The sequence below is a fragment of the Podarcis gaigeae genome (genome assembly GCF_964106915.1).
Source record: "Podarcis gaigeae genome assembly, chromosome: 5".
NCBI classification, from domain to species: Eukaryota; Metazoa; Chordata; class Lepidosauria; order Squamata; family Lacertidae; genus Podarcis; species Podarcis gaigeae.
In genome coordinates this window covers 30,040,451-30,064,300 of record NC_139681.1, presented here as the reverse complement: position 1 = coordinate 30,064,300, position 23,850 = coordinate 30,040,451, and the positions used below count along the sequence as shown (strand labels likewise).

The 23,850-nt window shown below is 41.1% G+C and overlaps 1 protein-coding gene across 3 annotated transcripts in view; it reads left to right on the top strand.

Moving 5' to 3' along the window:
• The window catches only part of CTNNA3 (catenin alpha 3), a 540,285-nt gene that overhangs the window by 66,851 nt on the left and 449,584 nt on the right, over positions 1–23,850 (top strand). For all 3 annotated transcript variants that reach the window (XR_014564644.1, XM_083740309.1, XM_083740310.1), the window contains one exon: positions 22,673–22,936. Coding sequence is in view for 2 of the 3 variants with exons in the window: in XM_083740309.1 (XP_083596435.1) it covers positions 22,673–22,936 (264 nt within the window). In the remaining variant the exon portion in view is untranslated. The remainder of the gene's footprint in view (positions 1–22,672; positions 22,937–23,850) is intronic.

Below are 23,850 nucleotides of genomic sequence, written 5' to 3'. Positions count from 1 at the left end.
ATGACATTTGCTGAAAGATTGCAATTGAGTAGGGGTGACAGATAGAACAAAAGGAAGAAAACTACTGTATTCATAGAGTTAATTCAGTCTCTCTTCATCCTGCCATGGAATGGAATGTTCAAAATTAATAGAAGAAACTTATATACAATTCTTCATGAAGAGCATCTGCCATTGGGCAGCAATGATCACATGTGCTAACATAATATTTTGGGCCCAGTATACTGCATGTGGATTGGGCTTTCTGCTGCACTTGCAAAAGAACACACAAATTTGCATATACTTTTGCAGTCAGTGGTGGAGCACACATAAGTAATAAGATGTCTGAGAGACAGTATATCAACATGTGAAGCTTTCACCATAATTAATAGTTCAAATCTAAAAAAGGCTTACTCTGTTTAATACTACCTGCCACATAACTGTTAAAGTTGAACAAAATAACACACCACAATGGCCAATAACAACGGCACTAAACTCTACTTATAGACTGATACAAATGATCAGAAATTGCAACCAAAGTCTCTAAATCTTCTTCACCAGTCGTGGTAGAATAATTCAAAAGTTCGATATATACATGATCTGTCACCAAATATCGTCGGAACAGAGTTTCCGGATAACCAATCTGTTTTGGTCAATGCTTCATCAGCCAATCTAGATCAATTCTTCATCAGCCAGACTTGTAAGAATTAATATGAAAAGGATGTACCGTATTTTTCGCCCTATAGGACGCACTTTTTCCCCTCCAAAAATGAAGGGGAAATGCGTGTGCATCCTATGGGGCGAATGCAGGCTTTCGCTGAAGCCTGGAGAGCGAGAAGGGTCGGTGCGCACCGACCCCTCTCGCTCTCCAGGCTTCAGAAAGCTATCCGCAAGCCTTGCAAGCCTGGCGGGAGGTCCCGCGGGCTCGCAAGGCTTGCGGGCAGCAGCCTGCAGCCCACAAGCTCGGGGGACAGCGGGGAGGCGCAGCGCCACCACCCCGCTATTCCCCGACCTGGTCTGGAGGCTGGCGGGGGGGGGGGGAGAAGCAAGCTTGCTTCTCCCCCCCACCAGCCCCACAAGCTTGGGGGATAGCGGGGAGGCAGAGCGCCGCCACCCCGCTATTCCCCGGCCTCATCTGGAGGCTGGCTGGGGGGAGAAGCAAGCTTGCTTCTCCCCCCCCCGCCAGCCCCACAAGCTTGGGGGATAGCGGGGAGGCAGAGCGCCGCCACCCCGCTATTCCCCGACCTCATCTGGAGGCTGGCTGGGGGGAGAAGCAAGCTTGCTTCTCCCCCCCCCGCCAGCCCCACAAGCTTGGGGGATAGCGGGGAGGCAGAGCGCCGCCACCCCGCTATTCCCCGACCTCATCTGGAGGCTGGCTGGGGGGAGAAGCAAGCTTGCTTCTCCCCCCCCCGCCAGCCCCACAAGCTTGGGGGATAGCGGGGAGGCAGAGCGCCGCCACCCCGCTATTCCCCGACCTGATCTGGAGGCTGGCGATGGGGAGAAGCAAGCTTGCTTCTCCCCCCCACCAGCCCCACAAGCTTGGGGGATAGCGGGGAGGCAGAGCGCCGCCACCCCGCTATTCCCCGACCTGATCTGGAGGCTGGCGATGGGGAGAAGCAAACTTGCTTCCCCCCCCAGCCCCACAAGTTCGAGGGATAGCAGGGAGGCGGAGCGCTGCCACCCCGCTATTCCCGGACCTGGTCTGGAGGCTGGTGGGCGGGGGGGGGAGAAGCAAGCTTCTCCCCATCACCAGCCCCACCAGCTCGGGGGACAGCAGGGCAAGCCGCTGCCCCACGGAGGCTAGAGAAGCTGTCCCTGAAGGCAGAAGAGGGAGATGGAGCGCTCCGTCTCCCTCTTCTAGCTTGGGGATGGCTGCGCAAACCTGGGCGGGAAAAAATTTTTTTCCCTTGATTTCCCCCCCAAAAAACTAGGTGCGTCCTATGGGCCGGTGCGTCCTATAGGGCGAAAAATACGGTAGTTAAATTTCTTAACAAGCTGAAATTACAATATACATGTGATGAAACCTGCATCTGTATAAAATAAAATGCATAATACAATATATACTGTTGGGAAACTGTGTACGTGCAGCTACTCACACAGAGTCAATTAAGGTTTGGCAGCCAGCCAGAAGGTCATGTGAAAGAGTAAGTCTGCCTGGTGATAACAGAGACATGGAGACAGCTCCCTGATTGGTCAAGCTCTTTCAAAGGAGTGTTAATTAATGGCCTACTAACTGGAATGTGTTAGTTCAGAGGTTCAGAGTTCTGTGTGTCAGTGTAGGAGTTGTGAGTCGTGTCAGAGAGAGCTAGCAAAAGATCTGTGTTCTGTTCCTGTAAATAGTCTACTGTATATAATAAACACCTAACTACAAGTTCCTGGTTCCTGCTTTGTCTATCCTGTCTGCAGCCAAGTTGCCAATTGCTTCCATGGATTCTGCGTTTACTCTGCTAGGTCTGGCTAAGGTCCTGCAACTAGTCAGAAAGTTGTGGCACACCAAATAGGTTTTGCCAATAAAATACATTTGCCAACTAAAATACATACCCAATCTTACATGTAAGTGAATATAAACGCTGTAGAAAATATGCTCTTCTTCTGTTTGCTGATCTTAGGTTGGCAGTACTACATTCAGTGCAAGCCCAAGTGTGATGTTTCAGGGAGGGAGTTAAAAGTATACTTTGACTCTCAAAAAGCTTTTGACAAAGTACCTCACAAAAGGATTATGAGTAAGTTTAGCAGTCATGGAATAAGAGGAGAGGTCTTCTTGTGGACCAGGAATTGGTTAAGTTTCAGGAAGGAAAGAGTAGGAATAAATGGACAGTTCTCTGAATGGAGAGAAGTGGAAATGGTATTGGGACCTGTGCTTTTTAACTTGTTCATAAATGGAGTTAGGAGTGAGCTGGCCAGGTTTGCTGAGAGTGCTAAATTATTCCTAGTTCTTAGAACAGAAAAAGATTGTGAAGAGACCCCAAAGGACTTCTCACAACTGAATGAATGGGCAGTAAAACAGCAAATGCAATTCAATGTAGACAAGTGTAAAGCTCATGGGATCTGAACTGGTGGTGACGGACCAGGAATGAGGCCTCCTGGTCTTAGTAGATAGCTTGATTAAGATGTCACCTCAAGGTTTGGCAGTCATGACAAAGGCAGATACCATGCTAGGGATCATAGAATCATAGAAGGTACTAACAGAAGGAGCAACGAGGGCCATCTAGTCCAACTCCCTGTGATGCAGGAAATAGGAAACTAATTTAAAATAAAACTGCCAATGCTGTTATACATTTGGAACAGTGTACATTTCTGGTTACCTCACCTCAAAAAGGGTACTGTTGAGTTGGAAAAGGGAGTTCAGAAAAGGGAGACTAACATGATCAAGAAAAGTTATAATGTTTGGGACATTTTAGTTTAGAGAAAATGCAAAAGATGCAATGATAGAAGTTTATAAAATCATGCATGTCATGGAGAAAGTGGATGGAGTCCCCCCTTATCATAACCCCTGGGCATCCAATGAAGATGAATGTTGGAAGATAATTATTCTGTGCCTCCACAATTGGAGGCAGCAATGCTTCTGAATACCAGTTGCTGGAAACCACAGGAGGGGAGAGTGCTCTTGTGCTCAAATCCTGCTTGTTGGTTTCCCATAGGCATCTGGCTGGCCACTGTGAGAACAGGATGTTGGACTGGATAGGCCATTGGCCTCATCCACAGGCTCTTATGTATGAAGTGACTAACTTAGGTCCATTAATTTAAGTGGCTCTAATCTTTAAAACTTAGTTGGATGCAACTCTCTAACCCCAAAGTTTGAGGCATAAAGGCAAGGTGGACTGCAGAATGGAGAAAGCATCGAGTATACATACAGACTTTCACCTTCTTTCTGAAACTAAATGAATGAGGTCTTTGTTTTGCTGGTTCCTTCCTTTTTAAAAAAGGACAGTGCAATATGCATCTGAGGCTACCTCTACTACAGCTTCAATAAATCACATTTTCCAATTTTCCACATTTGTTGTGAATTTTGCTTGGCTGATCACAGAAACCTTTAGGGATCCTGGGTTATGAGAATGTTTTGATCCCAAAAGCCAGTGAGTTCAGCATTACATCAGATAATACCTTCAGGGACAAGCTGAAAATAGAGAAAATGATGAGCAGCAATATTTTGGTACTCTTTGATCTGAATATGAAAAAAAATAGGCCAATGCTAGAAGAAAATATTTCCTCTAACTCTATTTGAAATCTCAGTTTTTTGAAACAACAACATATATTGTTGATTGTGAATATCTGTCCAAATTTCAGAGGTATAGTCAGACTACGGAAAACCTCAATTTAAATTCCTGAGTAACAGCTTGTGTTTTCTTGAATATGGAAAATGACAGCAGCTAATTTTCATACATTTAAAAACATTTTATTATGGTGTAGCCTAAAGGGTTGCACACAAATGAACAAGGACTTCATCCATTTTTAATAAATTAGATTCTTCTGCCAAAATCTCTTTAATTCCTTTAGCAATCTTATTTCTATATTGCCCTGTATCTGAGGATCACAGGGTGGTTTACAATATAAAAACCACAAAAATACATAACATAGTAACAAACTAAGATAATACCTCCCAGTTTAAAAGGCCATAGATTGCTTAATTAACCAAAGGCCTGGAAGAAGAAGAATGTTTTCGCCTGGCACTTTAAGATATGTAACAAAGACACCAGGCAAGTATCCCTCAGAAGAACATACTGCAAATGGGGAACGATCACAGAAAAGGCCTGTTATCATGTTGCTACCTTCCAGACCTCTCATGGAGGGGGCACACAGAGAAGGGCGTCAGATGATGATTGCAGGGTCTGGGTCGGTTTGTATGGGCGGAGGCGGTCCTTGAGATATTGTAGTCCTGAGCCATTTAAGGCTTTATAGGTAAAGACCAGTAGTGATGTATGGAAGTGAAAGCTGGACCATAAAGAAGGCTGATCACCGAAGAATTGATGCTTTTGAATTACGGTGCTGGAGGAGACTCTTGAGAGTCCCATGGACTGCAAGAAGATCAAACCTATCCATTCTTAAGGAAATCAGCCCTGAGTGCTCACTGGAAGGACAGATTGTGAAGCTGAGGCTCCAATATTTTGGTCACCTCATGAGAAGAGAAGACTCCCTGGAAAAGAACCTGATGTTGGGAAAGATGGAGGGCACAAGGAGAAGGGGAAGACAGGACGAGATGGTTGGATAGTGTTCTCGAAGCTACCAGCATGAGTTTGACCAAACTGCGGGAGGCAGTGGAAGACAGAAGTGCCTGGCGTGCTCTGGTCCGTGGGGTCACGAAGAGTTGGACACAACTAAACGACTAAACAATAACAAGGTAAAGACCAGCACTTTGAATTGGGCCTGGAAACTGATTGGCAGCCAGTGCAGTCAGGTCAGGAATGGTGTTATATGCTCAAACCATCTTGCCCCAGTGAGCAACCTGGTTGCTTAATTCTGTACCAACTGAAGTTTCTAAACCATCTTCAGAGGTAGCCCCACATGTAATGTGTTACAGTATATCTTAATGGTTTAATGCCTTTCCTCCCAGTTGTGACCAATCAACAAGGTAGTTGCCTTTTTCTTTAACTGTTGTGCCACTGCCTTGTTCCTCTTCTGCCAATGGTGACATAACATGCCACCCTCCTATGAGGAATTCTGTGGCTGGACCATACCGCAGAGGAGCCCCTGTTGCTTGGTATAGGGTCGGTGGGTAGTTCTTGCTTTGGTAAAAAAATTGTCCTCATTCAAAGCAGGAACAAAATGCCTAGTTTTGCGAATGCCCAATTCTGCAAAATACAGGTTTAGAGGTGCACTCATCAGTCAACCTCCTCAACTGTTGGTATCCAGCAATATAAAATGGCCCCCACTGCAACCTTCAGATCTGCAGTGTTCCTACCGTAAGAGTGGTGGCAGAAAGCTCCCGTTTCCTTTTCATTAAGGAGGCCAGCATGAAAATTTGTGCTTTTCCTCCTGGCATACTCATTTTAGAGGAACATAGTTGCCAAACTTCGTAGGCTAGTGGACACATCTGGAATTCTGAGAAAGTGACATATCCAACAGTCATAAAATGACTGCCTTGAGGGTGTGGCATAACACAAAGTGGCTGTCACATCTAATAGAGCAGAAAAAGACAGGGAAAAATGTGTGGGCATGTCCCCCAACACCTGTCCCACTGATGGGGAAAAGGGACCTATATGAGCAATAACTTTTCATCTATTCAGAATGGAAGGGAGGATGGGTGTCGAGTCCTGGTGTCCAGTGCAGTGTGAGCATGTTTAAAGGTGTGCATAAATGTAGGAGAGGCTGAGCCACTGCAACCAGGAACTGAACAGGAAGAGCAACCACTCTCTGTAGCCCAGCCAGCCAGTCTGGCAGCCCATGCTGTTGAAAATGGACAGACAAGTGTGAGACTGGGCAGGCAGACGCTGCACTGGCTTTCTTGTGCTTGCTGCATGCAAGGCATGCCTGGGCGCCTATGGTGCTGGTCTCAAATTTACCTTTGGCTAGTCTCTGTTGGGCCACTAAGGCTGGGGGCATCCTCTTCCCAGGCCCCTCTGGTGGAGTTAGAGGTGGCATCTCTCCTTGGGGCAGGATGGGCAGCTCAGAGACCAGGGGTAGTGGCCAGAGGACTCCCAAGCAGAGGGGAGAGGAGGCTGAGGGAACACTCCACAAAGGAGGGTGTTTGAAAAAGGTTGAGAGGCTGCCAGCTCTGCAGGCAAGGGGTGACATAATGGGGCTCATGAGCCCCCCAGGGGTGCTGCAGAAAGAATCTGGTTAGTTAAGGGAGCCGTGGACTCAAAAAGGTTGAAAACCTCTGCATTCGTACTTTGTCACCCTCTGTGGGTTCTGGAAACCTAAGGTCCATTGTGGGCTTGCATGCATGTATGTCAATTTTCTCTCTCTGTGGTCAGTTTTTATTTTTAAGTTTCAAGTTTTCCGATATACCAGATTTGCAAAAAACACGCTAAAAGGGAAAATAAAAAGTCTGGCCCAACCTGTAGTCTATCCTGGAAGTTCAACAAACCCATGGTCTATTGGGGGCGTGTGTGCAGGCATGTACCTGAGGAGCAATCTTAGATGCTTAGCCAATTACTCCCCTCTTCCATCCCAGGACTAAATGGGATGATATGCAATTTTCTGTTTCAGAGCAACTAGGTTTTCTGTCTCTCTTTTTCTTCTTCCAGCAGCAACTTTGAAGGTTTCTGAAGATGAATCTTTCTTTGAATCTGAGGAAAATATTTTCTTCTATATTTGGAACCTTTGTCCTTGGTGTGCCTTGCAAAAAACCCAGAAAAGTTTACAGGCAGGATGTTTCCATGCTATTTTTTATGGCTAACCCTTTTAGTCTGTGGCCATATATTCACTTACCTGAGAGTAAGACTAATTTGCTTTTGAGTGGACATGCATAAGATTCTTCTTCTGCAGAAATGCATATAACTGAACCTTAGCACAGAAACCTCTGCGAAATATGAGATAGTTGTAGTTATGGTGATTAAATTAAAAACCATTTGTTATTAATATTCCTTAAGTATCCTGAATCAGGGGATATTTTAGGCAATTACATTCCCAGGACAATTAAAATGTACCACAGAGATAGGAAACCAATAACAGCTATAGGTAAACAGTGTTTGTCATATGCGTACGGGAAGAGAATAACAAGGCCATGAAAACTTGCATTGCCCTTAGGACAAATTAATGTGATGTTTTGTAATTTGCTATGCCTCTCTCACAAGGAGAATCAAGCATACAGATAAAGAATTTCTGGGTCGTAAAATTAAAGAGGTGGATACAAAGGTGGAGGCAAGGAAAATGGCTCTCCTCAATCAACCATAACTACCACCCTTGGTGGTATTCCTCTGGTGTTCTATAAAACACCGAATATGTTTTAATTTAAAACTTCTGAACATCTAAATATATGGGGGACATAGCCCCCCCACTCATATTCATACTGTTAACTACTATACAATGACCCCTGTTCTTAGTGGACTGTAGGAACATGGCTTCTGGAATATGTTGCATTAATGCCCAGTGGGTTAATGGTCCATTCTCTCCTTAAATATGATTGAGCCTCCTGGCTTCCCTCTTCCTCCTCATTTCCTGGCTCAAACAACTGGCAGTCACTGTGGCCCTGCTTAAGAGCCATGTTAATAAACCAGTTCAGATTAACCAGTTTGTGTGGAATGTCAACATCATCAAGGTGGCATGCCCTACGTGCATTTGGATGAACAAGTGTAGTGTGGCAGAGGAGCCTGTTGGTGTGTTGTTTTCCCTCACCCCAAAACATGCTTGTCTATTAAATTTATGTTCTGTCCTTCCTCCCAAAGGAGCCCAGGGTGACAAACAAGAAGTGATAAAACAATGAAACAATTTTTTTTAAAAAAACAATTCTTTGAGACAGGGAAAAATCTCAGTTTAAAAAGGTTTGTTGAAAGAGGAGGTATGCACTGAGAAGACAACAGACTGTGCCTGCTTGAGATTCAGAGGGAGTGAATTCCAAAGAGTAGCTGCCATAACACAAAAGGCCCAATTCCTAAATTGTGTGGAATGGACCTCATGATAATATGGTATCTGCAGGAGGCCGTCACCTCCAGAGCACAGTGATTGCTTAGTATATAAAAGGGTGAGATTATATTTCAGGTATTCTTGTCAGTCCTCACATTTTGCACCAGCTGCAGCTTCCGAACCTATCTCAAGGGCAGCTCCACACAGCGAGCATTGCAGTAATCCAGCCTTCATTTTACCTCAGATTCATATCTGAAAAGGGCTGTGGTTTTTGAAATATAAAGTTGGGTTGGGGGGGTAGGTTTAGGTGCATAAGACTACATTTAGTCAGCAGAATTAATTCATGTCGCTCTGAGCAAGCATTAGTGCCTGCCAGTTTTTCCTCCTAGGCTAGTAAGAAAGGGCACATTTCTGCCATGTGTCCCATCACTGCTGCAAGTCCTGAGGATGAAAGTGGATTGGTGAACTTTGACAATTCTACTTATGGAGTTTGGAAATACTTTCTGCTCCTTCACTACAGTGGTCAATGAATCCATAGGGTATCTGGGCCCCTTTCCTATGAAGCAACAATTGCTTTAGGGGTGGTGAGATCACTGTGCAACCAGTTAACTGCATCTCTGCAACACTTATTCCAACTTCATCTTTCAGTCAGCTGTTTTTCTGGTAAATGGAAACAGGGATGAAGAATGTGACATTTGATCCCTTCCAGATTGTGTCACAATTTTAGATACAAAGACAAATGCTTTAAATCACTTCAAAATAATCCCAAACGCAAATGTCTGCTCAGTTAAAAAATAGATTTTGTGTTTGTATTTGATCTGTTGACCTCCACCTACAGCTCATTTGACATCAAAAATCTTTCATTTGCATACGTTTACAGGGTTCATCAGGCTACATTTACACACAAACATTTCTAGTAGGAGTTATTACAAGGACATCTTCACTATGCTTGACCTCTACACTGGGCAGCTACTGAGATGTTATGAAGGAAGTTGAGATAATGTGCTTGGTAATGATATATTGGATGCATTTTAATTGCCTCTCTAGAACATCAAGTTGGAAAAAAGGACTTCTACCTCATTTCCTAATGGATGCAACTAGTGATTTGTTTGTAGCATATTGATTGACACAAATACCATGGAGACCAACATATTTGGGGAGAATAAATAAGTAAATCCCCAAATGCCTTACTACTACTACTACTACTTGTAGGGCGGTATGAAAATGTTTAGAAACTTTATGTGGTTCAGAACAGTGCAGCCAGAATATTAACTTGAGTTTGCCATATTTCTCATATTCTGCCAGTGTTGAGTGAAGGATCATCATGTGGTGGTGGTGGGTGGGGTTTAGTGGTTGCATGGAGGGGTCAGGTAATTACTATTTTCCCACTCCACTTCATCTCATACACCAGTTACTTATTTTTTCAGCACTGTTTTTCTGCTACCACCGTAAGAATCTAAGTATAGTTGGTAATCTAAGTATAAATTACCAATTATAATAAACCTCCACCCATCCAACAGCAGCTGTGCAAAAAAGTGTGATACAAAACAGTGCAGACTGCACTTTGAAGTAAAACATGTTTTATTAATAAAATCAGATAATTAATAATAGAATTGCAGAGTTGGAAGGGATCCTGAGGGTCATCTAGTCCAACCCCCTGCAATACAAGAATCTCAACTAGATCATACATGACAGGTGGTCATCCAACATTCACTTAAAACCTCCAGTGAAGAAGAGCCCACCATCTTCTGAGGGAGATCATTCCATTTTCGAACAGTTCTTACTGTCAGAAAGTTCTTCCTGATGTTTAGTTGCTTGTAACTTGAATCCATTAGTTCAAGTCCTGCCCTCTAGAGCAGGAGAAAACAAGCTTGCTCCATCCTCCATGTGACAGACATTTAGATATTTGAAGATGGCTATCATATTTTCTCTCAGTCTCTTCTTGTCCAGGCTAAACACACCCAGTTCCCTCCACTGTTCCTCATAAGTCTTGGTTTCCAGACCCTTTATCATCTTTGGTCACTCTTCTCTGTTTATGTTCCATCTTCTCACTATGTGAAAAGTTGGGATGTGGTTTAAAGTGTGACCTGATTTTTTCTCTGTAAGAGAGTATATTGGTTTTTGTAATTTGTTCTCCTTGAAGCTCACAGTGAAATAGTACTTGAAAAACCATCGCTCTGTCATAAGAATAGGTCAGATTTATGCAAGACACACAGTTTTTAAAGTCAAATTGTGCACTTTCTCATAATATATAAATTTTATAGAGCTTTCTTTCACTTTATAGCTACAGATCTTAAAAGGTCTTCAATCCCACCAACCCATCTGTTTTTTTTATCAAGTACATGGCAAATTCTCAAAAAGAAGAACCAGAGCATCCATGCAAGGAATGTCCACAAGTTTCCTTTTGCACTCAAGGACAGCTGTTTGATAGAACAGATCAGGTCCTAGAAGGCTTTCTAGCAGGAAAATAGACTTCTCTGCATGTTTCCTGTCATCTCCTTTAATCCACTGAAATGGGTTTTTGTTCTGTTCTGACAGGAAGGGAATGTGTAAGAAGAGAAAAGAACAGGTTCTGAGGGCTGCTTTGAACATTATTTTGTTCATAGGAGCACTGTGACTTCAGTTACATCAGCAGTGAGTAATCTTATTACTGGTGTCAGGTGGAATTATAACTCTCCTAATATATTCTTCAGAAGGTATTTACACGTCCTGAATAAAAATATACCACCTACATTCCCTTGTCACCAGTGGTGTTTGGTTATCTGTGAATGATACGGGCTACAGAACAGAGGTTGAATTTATTTTATACTGTATCTTAAAAGTGTTCTATTTCTAGTTAACACTGCAGTACATAGAATACATTCAGACCACAATATACTTTCAATAATCGATCAGCAACCACTATGTGCTGTACCCTGTGGGGATGTGCTAACTAGATAGGCACAGGGCTGATTCTTACCATCCTTGTGTGGGGATTGTAACATCTGATTATTTCATGAGGAAGCACTTGCCTGAAAATACCATATTATGTTGGTGGTCTGCATCATCAGAGAGCCAGTGTGGTGTAGTGAGAGCCAGTGTGGTGTAGTGGTTAAGAGCGGTAGACTTGTAATCTGGGGAACTGGGTTCGTGTCTCCGCTCCTCCACATGCAGCTGCTGGGTGACCTTGGGTGAGTCACACTTCTTTGAAGACTCTCGGCCTCACTCACCTCACAGAGTGTTTGTTGTGGGGAAGGAAGGGAAAGGAGATTGTTAGCCACTTTGAGACTCCTTAGGGTAGTGATAAAGCGGGATATAAATTCCAAACGCTTCGGTGTTGCTAGTTTCCAAGCCTTCTCTGTGGCATGGTAAATTCTGCTGTTTTCACACGGAATTGGTTTTGGACAAACAGTTAATCCGTTATCATCATCATTATCATTATCATTATCACCTGCAGGTCTCAGAGTGGGTTACAACAATTTAAAATTCAGTATTAAAAACAGTTAAAACAAATTACAGCCACAGGAATAAGGTGATTGTAATTAAGAAAATGAGGTGATCCTTGCACAGGAGTTGTGCTACATCAAAAAGGACCATAATGTTGGCCTAAGAGAGATAATAAAAGCATTTCCAATTCCCCATTCAAAATAAATGGGTGACTACATGATGCATTGCACTACAACAGCACTTTTCACAATGGTGATCCCTCTGCAGTAAGAAACCATTAGATTTACAAATGGAGATGTAAAAATTAGAATTTGTAACGGATGCAATTGGATGTTGTATATCAGGGATGTCCAACAGGTCGATTGCGATCTACCAGTCGATTGCGGGGTGTCCCTGATTGATCCTGGTCGATCATGGAACCCTGATTGCCCCCCCCCCCCAAACTCAACAACTTTGGCTCATCCTCCCCCCCCCCAAAAGCACAACAACTGCCAGATTTTTAATAGTGGGAGTAGATCGCAATCTCTTGGAAGCTGGACAGTCCTGTTGTATACCTATGGAATAACCAGCACAGGAAAATTGGAGATTCTACATTTTTAAATGACACTACTAGCCAAACATTTCACTATTATGTCCTGTGGCAAGATTTAGAATCTTGGTGGTCCAGAGATTATTTTATTCTCTGGATAAAAAAACATTCTTTTGCCACAGGTAGAAAATAAATGCAGGGTTCTTGATCTTTTTGAAGTAATTTTGAATTATTGCAAGTATTAAATTATATAATTATAAAGCGAGCCAGTAGCTCTCATTGATTCTCAGACATATTTTATTTTTTAAATGATAAAGTATTCACAAAGCATTGGGTGCAATTAGTATTTTGCTTAGTTAAAAAAATTAAAAAAACATTGAATACCCAAATTTCACAAGGGTTCTTGCCAAGGAGCCTTGTACTCTTCTGCACATTAGCAAGTGGTTTATGTTGTCTCTTTAGATGGCAGCCATTCTTGTATCTTAAAGATATTTGTTAATCAGAATAATTTCATTAGTGGTTTTTTTTTTTTTTTAAATGCATCTAAATTGTACATACTCCTGAAATATGCACTTTGAACATCTGTCATATACAGACCACATAGAAGTCCAGGTGTGGTCTGAACTTCAAGAAATAACATCAAGGCTCTGTAGAAATTCAGAACTCCTCTTAATAGAAGTTTTTTTTAAAAAAAAATGATTAGTTTCTTAGCAGATTTGGCATTTAATTAGACTAGCAAATACTGCCTGCTACCAACTAGAGTTGATAGAGATGGATAGATGCATGCCTATCTGGCAATCATATCTGATTTTGAACAAAAGTACTCTCCCTTTTTCTCTTACTCAGAACTGATAATGTACAGTATTTACAAATATTTTTGTTCATATATACTGTACACTTAATTGCTTCAAGATGAGTTCAAAACTTTTTTTATTTTAAATCAGCATGCACATGGAAAATCATCATAGTTCTCTTAGATCAAATTAAAGAAGAGGTAAGCCACTGATAAGAAATTCTTGGTTATTTTCCAAATCTATCTTACTTTAAAAACAATTACTGAAGCAGAGTACTGTTTGGGGATCATGCAGGTTGGCAAATTAGTTAATAGCATTTTAAAAACAGTTCTACTTTTTTTCTTGGTTCAAAAACCTGTTTTTAGTTATCTTTATCTTTATCTTGAGCACCAAATCCATTTACTAAAGATTGTATAATTTAGTTTATTTTCTTTCTGTGGCTTAGGTGCAACTCATATAAATGAAACTTCTCCAACTCAATAAAAGAAGGCAGAGGTTCTTTAGAAACACTTAAGCCATAGCATAAACTAGATTCACCAACCAACAAACAAAAAAATCTCTTTTGCATTTGCATTGGCTAAAGTACTTTCAGTAGAGCTTTGGCTGGTAATACTATGTGTTGTGATTTGTTGTCAGTTTACTGAAGTTAGTAGAAAACATAGCATTATTTGTCTTTAAAAATTAAATATTGTGAATTATAGAACCAGGGGCACAAGTACCATCTCCCTGTGTTAATTTGTTGATTAGTTTGGAGCAGGGGTCAACAACCTTTGTGTCTGGATTTTCACTTTTTGAAATATGGAAAACCTACATTCCGTTAAATTATCCTTTATTATGCATTTATTATTGAGATGTGTTACTTGCCCTATACTGTAGAAAGCACCCCCACCAGCCAGTTTTCCAATTAAATTTCTTGCCTTCTGGTGCTTTTTTCTTGCCAGTGTTTCAGACCAATTATTTACCTCCTGAGACATGGGTTTTTGAAGTGGAACCCTTTGTCCAGAGAAGGGGAGTGACTTGTGGAAAGGAAGTTCCTGTGTAAAAGTGGCAGGGAAAGGATTAAGCACTGCTCCCTCCAATTCACTACTGCAAAGTCCTTCCTTCTGAGGGTGCTTTGCAACACTGACAAGATTGAATGCAATATAATGTGGCATTTGACTCTTAGACCCTGGCAGATTTCCAGGGGTGATTTTATTTTCCAACAAAGCCCCCATAAATAATCAGGCAAGTATCTGTACTTTCACTAACTATGGCACAGATTTATAGAAAGAGTTGTTTAAGTAGACCGCTGAAGACTTTTTCTTATGGCAGTATATACTGAATTTAATAGGGTTTTCTCAGTAAGTGTTTAATATTAGTCTCATTTCAGATGTCCTTAAAACTAAAAATAAAAAAAGGATTCCCATCTCTACTTTGCACATACAATATTCTCTTTCTCTAGCTTTCTGGTTTACAAAAGAAGTGGAAGAGAACTTGGGAAAGACAGGAACAGATGACACATCTGTTATGTACTGAAGTTCTCACCCTGGGCCAGCAGGGGGATACTGTAGATAGTTCAGGTCCACATATGCAAATAAGGGATCAAAAGTGACGTTCAGCGATTGGATAGTTACAGAAAATGGTTACTGTTGCATTCTAGTGGAGCTCTATATAAGCAGGCTGGCTGAACCCTTCAGTTCAGTTCTGTTCTGGCCTGTGAATAAGCAAGAGCTGTTTGAAGAATTACTGTGTCATCTGATATGTTCACCCACAACTTAACAACATCTGAGCTTAAAGGAATTTGAAATACCAAGATGCACAAAAATTAAACTTTGCAATCCAAGATCCAGTTGAATTTTCAGAATTAAAACCTTGGTGCATAGCTTTGAATGTTAAGTTTCAGAGCTGCTTCATACAATCTCCAAATAAGGAGGTAGAATTCTGGACTGTGCCTCAGACTACAGCAGTGTGTGTGTGTGTGTGTGTGTGTGTGTGTTTCATATTTCTGAATATTTTCCCATGGTGAAAGCAAATCAAATCCTGGTTGCACTAGTTTCTTACATGTAGGCAGCTGCAGTGGTTCAGTCCAGAGTTCTTCAGTCTTGGTAAGAAACTAGGATAGACCATACAATTAGCAATTGAGTGAATGCCTTTTGAAAAATAAATTGCAGGTGCAATTTGGTGTGACCATGGTGTGACCTTTAGCAGTGCTTTAACCCTTTCCTCTGATGTGGGTAGGGGTCCTGGGTCTGTTTATTTCCATTGTAGATGGAATTTCCTATTGGAGTGAATGTGAGCTTCTCCTAATGCACATAGCAGTTGCATGAGGCCTGGTCCACAATAGGACAACAGTGCTGGGAGAAAGAGAATTAAAGATCTCCTGTCCCAATGCCAAAGTGAATTTTGAAGTATTTGAAAAATTTTGATTTTGATTTCAAATGCTTGAATTGGAATTAAGGCAAATTGTCCTCTTTCTGTTTCCTTTGCTTTTAGGCAGGAATTGAAACAATAGTTTAAATGCTGAGAAATAATACGACAATTAGTACCTAGAAAATGCTGTAAATACCACATTCATTTAGCCCAAATCTGTGAAACAGATCTTAAAAGCTTTGGGTTCATAAAATAAATAAATCAAATATGGGAGGAGTAGATGTGTTAATATTCAAAGGAGCTGTAATTCTTAAACATTGAGGAAACTGATATATGAATGCAGGCTGTGTCTTTTAGGCCTGTCTTTGGGATAATAGATGGGGAAATATGTTGAAAGAAATTCCCATCAAATCTCTGTCTTACCTGTTAGCTCATGGTTTTGTTGCCCTGTGAAGTTGCATAGGTCTTCCTACTTTACTATAGCATAACTCTGGCAAAGCATAATAAAGCAAATGCTAATTAGCTTCACACTTTTAAAATTGCATTAAAATTGCCATGGTGTTTATGCTTTTGAATTTTACTTAGATCTATTAAGGGTTAAAGAGGATGCTGTATGTAGCAATGTGAAAGTTAAATAAATGTAATTATTTACTTATACAAGTAGGCTGTTCATAATTATACAAGTATGTTCTCTGCAAACACTCCCCCCCCCAAGAAGGTGCCTTCTGAAGCTGAAAAAGGAGGAAACAGAAACAGGTGCGGTTTTCAGTAACTGGAATCCCTGGCATCACTGAGCAAGCTTAGCCACCATCTCAATGTCGTCCGTCATTTCTCTCATAATGTGAATAAATTCCATTCTCTCTGCTGTTGGGGGGTTGTGATTGCAGGGATGTTATTGCACTGTCATTCCTGATACTGTATTGGCCCAGTTTTACTGGCAGAGATCCTGAAGTGGGTGCAGAATGCGCCTGTGCACAAACTCCACATTGCCTAGGCAAGCGCATTATGTGACCCATGAGAGCAGCAAAATAACCAGACTGTACAACTGTGATGGGATAAAATCAGGCCAAATCTTTATTGACAGCAGCAGGCAGGGCAAGAGTTGGCATGGCGTTGGGTCCCAGGATCAGTTCATCATTCCACAAGCCCCATGTTGATGGAATGGATCTGCAGGGTTTGGATCTCTCCAAACCTGTACGATGGGAGTCAGCCAGTGTTGAACCTCTCCGTGGTGCAAACCAAGCAAGGTCTCACTGGGGGAGCAGGGTGCAGAGTCAGACCAGGTAAAATGGCTGTGAGTTCCAGGGGAGCAGCCTTATATAGGCTTTCCCCTCCCCTCTTCAGCAAGGGCTCATGGGACAGCTTTTCCCCATGAGCCCACCACACAGAGAAGATACTGGGCAAAACCTTCCCCAGTATTTTGCTGCAATCCATGGGCCACAGTGTCACCGGGCAAAGACATCCAGGGCTTATAGGGCACGGAATGCTGCTTCTTACAGTATCCAGTGCAACTTCTTCTCTTACACGTTTTGTAGCAACAATGGTGCCCATTTTGCTGCTTTATTTTATAGAGAAGTACACAGGATTATGCTTTTAGGAAGATATAGTGCAGATAAAACTTGATAAGAAGAATGGAGAATAGAAACAGCTGTTCCTGAAATGGGCAATTGCTAATAAACAAGTGGACAGCCTGTGGCTCCTGACTCATTTTCTGTGTCTGACACAATCTGAAAGTACCCCATTCTTCCATCCCATCAGATTTCCTTCCTTTATGTTCCTTTCTATTTTATTTCCTGGCTTTTAAAAGCCCCCTCTCCTTTCTATGTGGTTTCAGAACAACTGGAAGGGCCAGCATTTTATTTTATTTCCCCCTTTCTCCTAGTTGTATGACTTGGGGCGGGGGAGTCATTTATGTATGAACATGTATATAGCATGCTAAAGTTAGAAAAGGAAATACTTTCACTTGCTTTCCAGAATAGTGGGTACATTGTCTGCTGAACTAAACAATGCTCTGTATACTTACTTGAGAGCAACCCCACAAAACTCAGTAGGGCTTAGTTCTAAACAGACACACATATGATTTGGATTTCTAATCTGAGGTACATATGTGAAAATTGAAGCAAGGCAACATTTATTCCAGAGCAATTGGAGTGCTTTTGTCCCTGACTCTGCCCATCATTGGTTCTGGCTCACCCACTGCTTGCATGCACCCACTAACAGATTTCCCAGAGGACTGATAGGAAAAGGTTGCTCACCCCTGCTGCAAATATAATATGGAAGACTGTTTCCACAATGGGCTTAGTGAGTTCTAGGAGCACGGCCCAACTCCCTTGTCTCAGATTACCTCAATAGGAATTGCTGCCTAGTAGGTGATAGTGTAAGGACAATATCAGGGAAGACAAGGAAATAGATGCTAGATTCAGCCTGGCATCATATGGACATAATGCCATCTGTTCTCCTTGTATTAGTTTGAGTTTGATTTCATTTCACTGAGAGACTATTTTGTAAGAATATTTGAGAGCCTCTTGTAACTATATAGTGGAGTTTAAGTATTCTAAATAAATAAATAATCGGGGTGGGGTGAAATCTATTCTGTATGTGTTGTGTGTCTCTACAACCCTGACACTTTCACATGAATCTAGACCAAGTATTAAGAACAGCTCACTGGAATCAAACTGCATCCAAGACCAGGAAAGATTATATACCTGAAGAGTCTGAGCTGATTTATTGCAGAATGGATCCACAAACTGGTGAAGGTATTGGTGAAGGACAAATCCAAATGACACTAATCCCATAAGAGGCTACTAATTGGATTTCTTAAAAATGTTAAACTAAAAGTATCTGAGAACAAGTCAAAACATACACCGAATGAAATTGGTGCACAATGCATATGAAAAAAGCTGAAGTTACAACAGATAATACATTCTTTTCTATGATTCCAGTACAAGTGGATATGATGTACATGCCTGTGGGTGGCAACTGGTGTGTACATAAGAAATTGAAAAATTCAGAAGTGTAATACTTCACCAACTGAAGCATGGAACCTCAGTGGCCAGCTGAATTTCTAAATGGTGCTGAGAACTCATGTAGAACAAAATGAGAATGAAATGTTGTAGTAGTGAAGCTCAAAATCATCCTAAAGTTTTAAAAAATTAATGCTGTTATGTGGAGTAACTGGGTTTTATTATCTGTTTTTGAAAATGTGTATCCTAACGCCTTTGCTAACCTCTCTGTGATTTTTCTCCAGGAAAGATGTTTGTTGTACATCTGGGGATAGGTGTCTGTTTTTGGGGGGGAGGGGGGTAGTATTAGGAGTTTGTGAACCCCTCCATTGTAGGCTCAGGTTGTATATATGTGTAAATAAACCATATATTATAAAGACACCACAGTTTCTGCTGTGCCTCATTTCCAAAACTAAACACAAACTATGGGTAAGCGCCTGGAACCCCTGGAATCTTGCTTGAAGACTGTGGTGGCGTGCAACAATATTCAGGTTCTTGGATAGATATAAAATCCATTTTCCACTATCCACTATCTCATCACCCCTTTGATGATGCATTTGGAAACACACAATAACTTAAGCACATGTGATACTTCCTGGTGAAAAATATATCTGTGGAGTAGTAATATGATGCAGAATGGCAATTATATGCCACACCGGCTGAAAACTATCCCTAGCTAGATGCATATTTAAAAAGACGCATTAATTTATCTCTTTTACCAAGGAACAAGTAAGATATTGGTTTCTTTTTTTTAAAGGGTTCTAGTAAATATCTACAATCCAGCCAGCAAAGCCATCTCCTTTAATATAATTCTTAGCATGATTGCTGATAACTTGAGAGGTGGATCATGACTGTAATTTAATAAGAACTCACATTTACAACTTGGTAAAGTTGTCACAAATGCTTTTCCTGGTAACTGATTTTGGGCTATGCTTCATGTAACTTGAAATCTGATCACCAGAATATAGTTTCTATATACAGTGGTACCTCGGGTTACAAACACCTCGGGTTACAAACACTTTGGGTTACAGACTCCGCTAACCCAGAAGTAGTACCTTGGGTTAAGAACTTTACCTCAGGATGAGAACAGAAATCACGTGGTGGCGGCAGTGGGAGGCCCCATTAGCTAAAGTGGTACCTCAGGTTAATGGTTTCAGGTTAAGAACAGACCTCCGGAACGAATTAAGTACGTAACCAGAGGTACCACTGTAATCTTATATCTTCCTTCCTTTCGCAGTTAGAATAGGCTATATGTTTCTTGATTGTACTTCAAGCTGTTTGTAGATAGCATGCTGGAAAAGTATTGCTTTCCAGTACTGCCACATCTGGTATCCTCTTCCAAGACCTGCCATATTGATTCTAATCTGATCTGGCCCCAAATGAGCACCATCACAAAGTGTCATTCCTATAAACTAGTTTTCATTCCACCTGATTTTTATATTTAATCTGAATTCACTGGACTTGCAGACTTTACACAGGTGGAAGATACGAAACAATATTTCCATTTTAAAGGATTGTTTCTGTTCATACAGCCATTAATGGAGAGCTCTAGCCTACCCCCCCCCTTTAGCAGACAGATACTGATCTATCTAGCTACCCATTGTTTACAACAGCAGTGTCTTTCAAGTGCATCAAATAGGCTCTTTCCCAGACCTACCTGGAGATGCAAGGCAAGGAGTCTGGGGCGATTTGCATGCAAAACAAATGCTTTACCATTGAGCTACAGCCCTTCCAGGACTGTTTTTATTCATACTCCCTGCAACAAATTCTCAAAATGTGAATTACATGAAAATTATACATTTGTGTGTGGGGAAATAGGAAAAAGCTGCAATGAAAAATATTAATGGATCTTGAGGCATGTGCAAGTATAATTAACCTTCATACCGTTGTTAGACAGTAATTAAACTGCATTTATTAGGGATTTTATGGCAGAGGATAGAAATGGTACACAAAAATCTAAACAATAATAATATTTTTTTAAAAAAATAAAAGACAACCCCCACTTTTCCTGCCCTTTTGCTATTTTTGTAAAATGTGGCTGAATAGGAATTGAGTTGCAAAGTAGAAATAAGCTCAGGGAATTTATTTTCTTTGTGTTACTAGAAAAATAAACATGCTGCTTTTTTGAGCTTTTTATCTAAGACGAGATGCCAGCATGCTCTAGTTCATAATTACAAATCCCAGGATGTTTTGTGCAGCTACAAGTGCTAACCTTGGGTGCATTTTTCTCCAGGAATCTTCTTAAAATTATATTTTATTGTTCTCTGTTTAGAATGTCTTCTATAGCGGTAGCCAACGTTTTGCTCCTTAAAAATGTCGGTTCTTTCTTTTCTCAGTTTCCTTGCTCACTCTATTTTTTCTAGTTTTGATTATTGTACATCTTGTACTCTTGGTACTATAGTATCTTGAACTATTTCTGCCCGTGCTTCAGGTTCAAATCTCACCTCAGCCGTGAACCTATTAGGTTGGATTAAATGAACCTCACTATTTGTAAGATGAGGTCAACAAACTGATCTACTTAGGGTACTGAGGTCAATCAGGATCAGGTTCATGAATAGCTAGGAATCCTAGAGAATGGGTATGATGATTCTCCATTGTGTTTAAGATGAGCAGCTCGTGCTAGCAATCTGGTCAGCACAGTAGTCTGGATTAATAGGTTTGTGAAGAACTTTGAACACTCAAAAAGTGCTATAAATAATTCTGTTCTTTACATAGTGACAAGTACTTCCAGTGAAAAATTAATATATTTCCTTGACTGGGCAGAATATAGCATTGGATTGTGTTGCATTGTTTGCATACTCATTAACCCATATGCATTACCTGAAACATGCAGAACTTTCATGAAAATACTTCTGTTGTGCTTATGATTGTTCTTTGAAATGAGAAACTTGAAGCCATGACCTGTAGCTTCTGATTATATTCCTACTGATTCTGTTTATTGCATTTAAAAAACAACAACAAACACTTTATGGTGTTACATTCAATGTGGTATCCAAATGCATACTACTGGAAACTGTAAAATTATATCATCATGGACAAACAAATTCATTGTTCCTCCTTCTACTAAACATTTAGTATTTTGAGTTGCTATTGAAAAAGAGTCTCCTGTCTGTTGCTGGGCTGATACAGTATATTCTTTAATGATGTGGTTGGATCAGGATATGGGGCCTGTGTGCAACACTAATTCAACCACAGTTAAAACATTTCCATTTCTTAAGACCATTTAAAATAAATTATTGTCCTGTTTGGGCTGTCTCCAGGCTCACAAGGGAAGTGGAACAGAACAGTGGCACCTACTGGAAGTAGAGTGTAAGGGAAAGTAAGGTAGAGTCATATGCAGTGAAATTAGGTCAAGTAAGACAAAGTCATGTCTAGTAAGGTCAGATCAAGGCAGATCCTGTAGGGTCTGGCTTCAACAGGTCAGAAGCAGCATCTTTGACAGAGCATTGTGATAGCATGTTCTCTCACAAGGAAGGCTGTCGCTTCAGCAAGGTGGACAAGCCTGAGACCTTCGTCAGATCTGCCTGTGCTTTTAAAGGGCTGTTGTCTTCTGCAGCTTTTGGCTCCTACAGCATAGGGGTTAGAGAGGGCTGCTGTGGAGGTGAACTCTGATTGTCAGATACTGCATGCAAGCAATAGGAGGTGGCTATTTTCCGCTCTGCCATGCCCTACTTGGGAAATCCTGGTGGGCAGCTAGCTGGAGAAGATATTCAGGCTACGTGATCCAGAAAGGCAGTTCATGTGTTCTTAAGGGCAGTGAACAATTACTGTGGACTGAACTATTCCAGGCACTCTGAAAAACAAACAAACACAAAAATATTTCTTTCCTCCTGAGCTAGAATTCATTTCTTTCCATTTCATCCTAGGCATGTTATAAATGAGCAGCAAAACATGCTGCCGGAGAATACACAGTTAATAAATCTTTATTGAATTTTTCTCTTTCTTTCTTTCTTTCTTTCTTTCTTTCTTTCTTTCTTTCTTTCTTTCTTGGATACAGAACAAATTGAAATAATGTGTTGCTACACTGCTTGCCAGTATTTAAGTTGAAATAATAATAGTAATAATCCCCATATGTATGATTTTCCTGACAGGATTTAAAATCCAACAATCAACGTGATGACATTGCAGCAGCACGTGCTTCTCTGAAGGAAAATTCATCTCTTCTCCATTCAATTTGCTCTGCTTGTTTGGAACATTCAGACATTTCATCTCTTGCAGCCAGCAAGGACTCTGTTTGTAATGAAATACAGAATGCTCTTGATGTCATTTCCAATGCTTCTCAAGGAATTGGAAATCAAAAGGTTCAGTCGACATCACAGTCTGCTACTCTTGGAAGTGCCCTTGATGAATTTGAGGTAGGTGAATGTGTAGCACTGTAGCACACTCTGTAAAATGGCCTAATTTATTTTAAATGATGTGCTTGTGGAAAGTAGCATACCAGAAAACCAAATCTTACTGACCTATGTGTGAACAGTTTCATAGCAGTTCTCAGACACGCTTCCAGCCTGGCTGATTTGTTTTGGTGAGTGATTGTGACCTGCAACCTAGGTATCAGATGTAAACATGGTATCTACTAAAGCAGGGGATAGCCAATGTGGACCATCCGCCTCAAGGAGTGATGGGACTTGTAGTCCACAACATCTGGTGGGTATCACAATAGGTACCCCAGTACTATAGCATTGATAGAGCCCATTGACTAATTTTACAAATGACAAATGTCTCTACAGGGCTCCATGAAAACAGCAATAAATTGACAATTAAACATCAAGACAATGAACTACCCAGTTAAATCCCAATCTTTAAAACTAAAAGCAACAAAAGGTGACATAATGGCAACAGATAGATATCTCAAAAATTCACAGTAGCAAGTTCATCTCACACCTTCTTACTATTTCACAACAATTTCTCCAAAAATGCTCTGAATAATAAAAGTTTTCATATATATTTTCCCCTAAATGTGAAAATGAAGCTACACTACTGGGCTTTCTTGGGCAAAGGGGTCTACAAAGAAGGTGTCACTGTTTGAAAGACTTTCCTCTTGCCCACATCAGTATGAGCTCAGAAAGAGATGGCATTTGGAGGAGGGACCTTTTTGGTGACCCATTTTAGAGCATGGAGGCATGTTCAAATAGGAGGAGGCAATTCTTGGGCCATTCTAGATCAAGATCATTTAGGGCTTTAAAGATCAAAACTAATATTTTGAATTGTGCGTCAGAACAAATTGGAGCCAATATAGTTCTTTCTGCATGGGTATTATAGTCTCCCAACA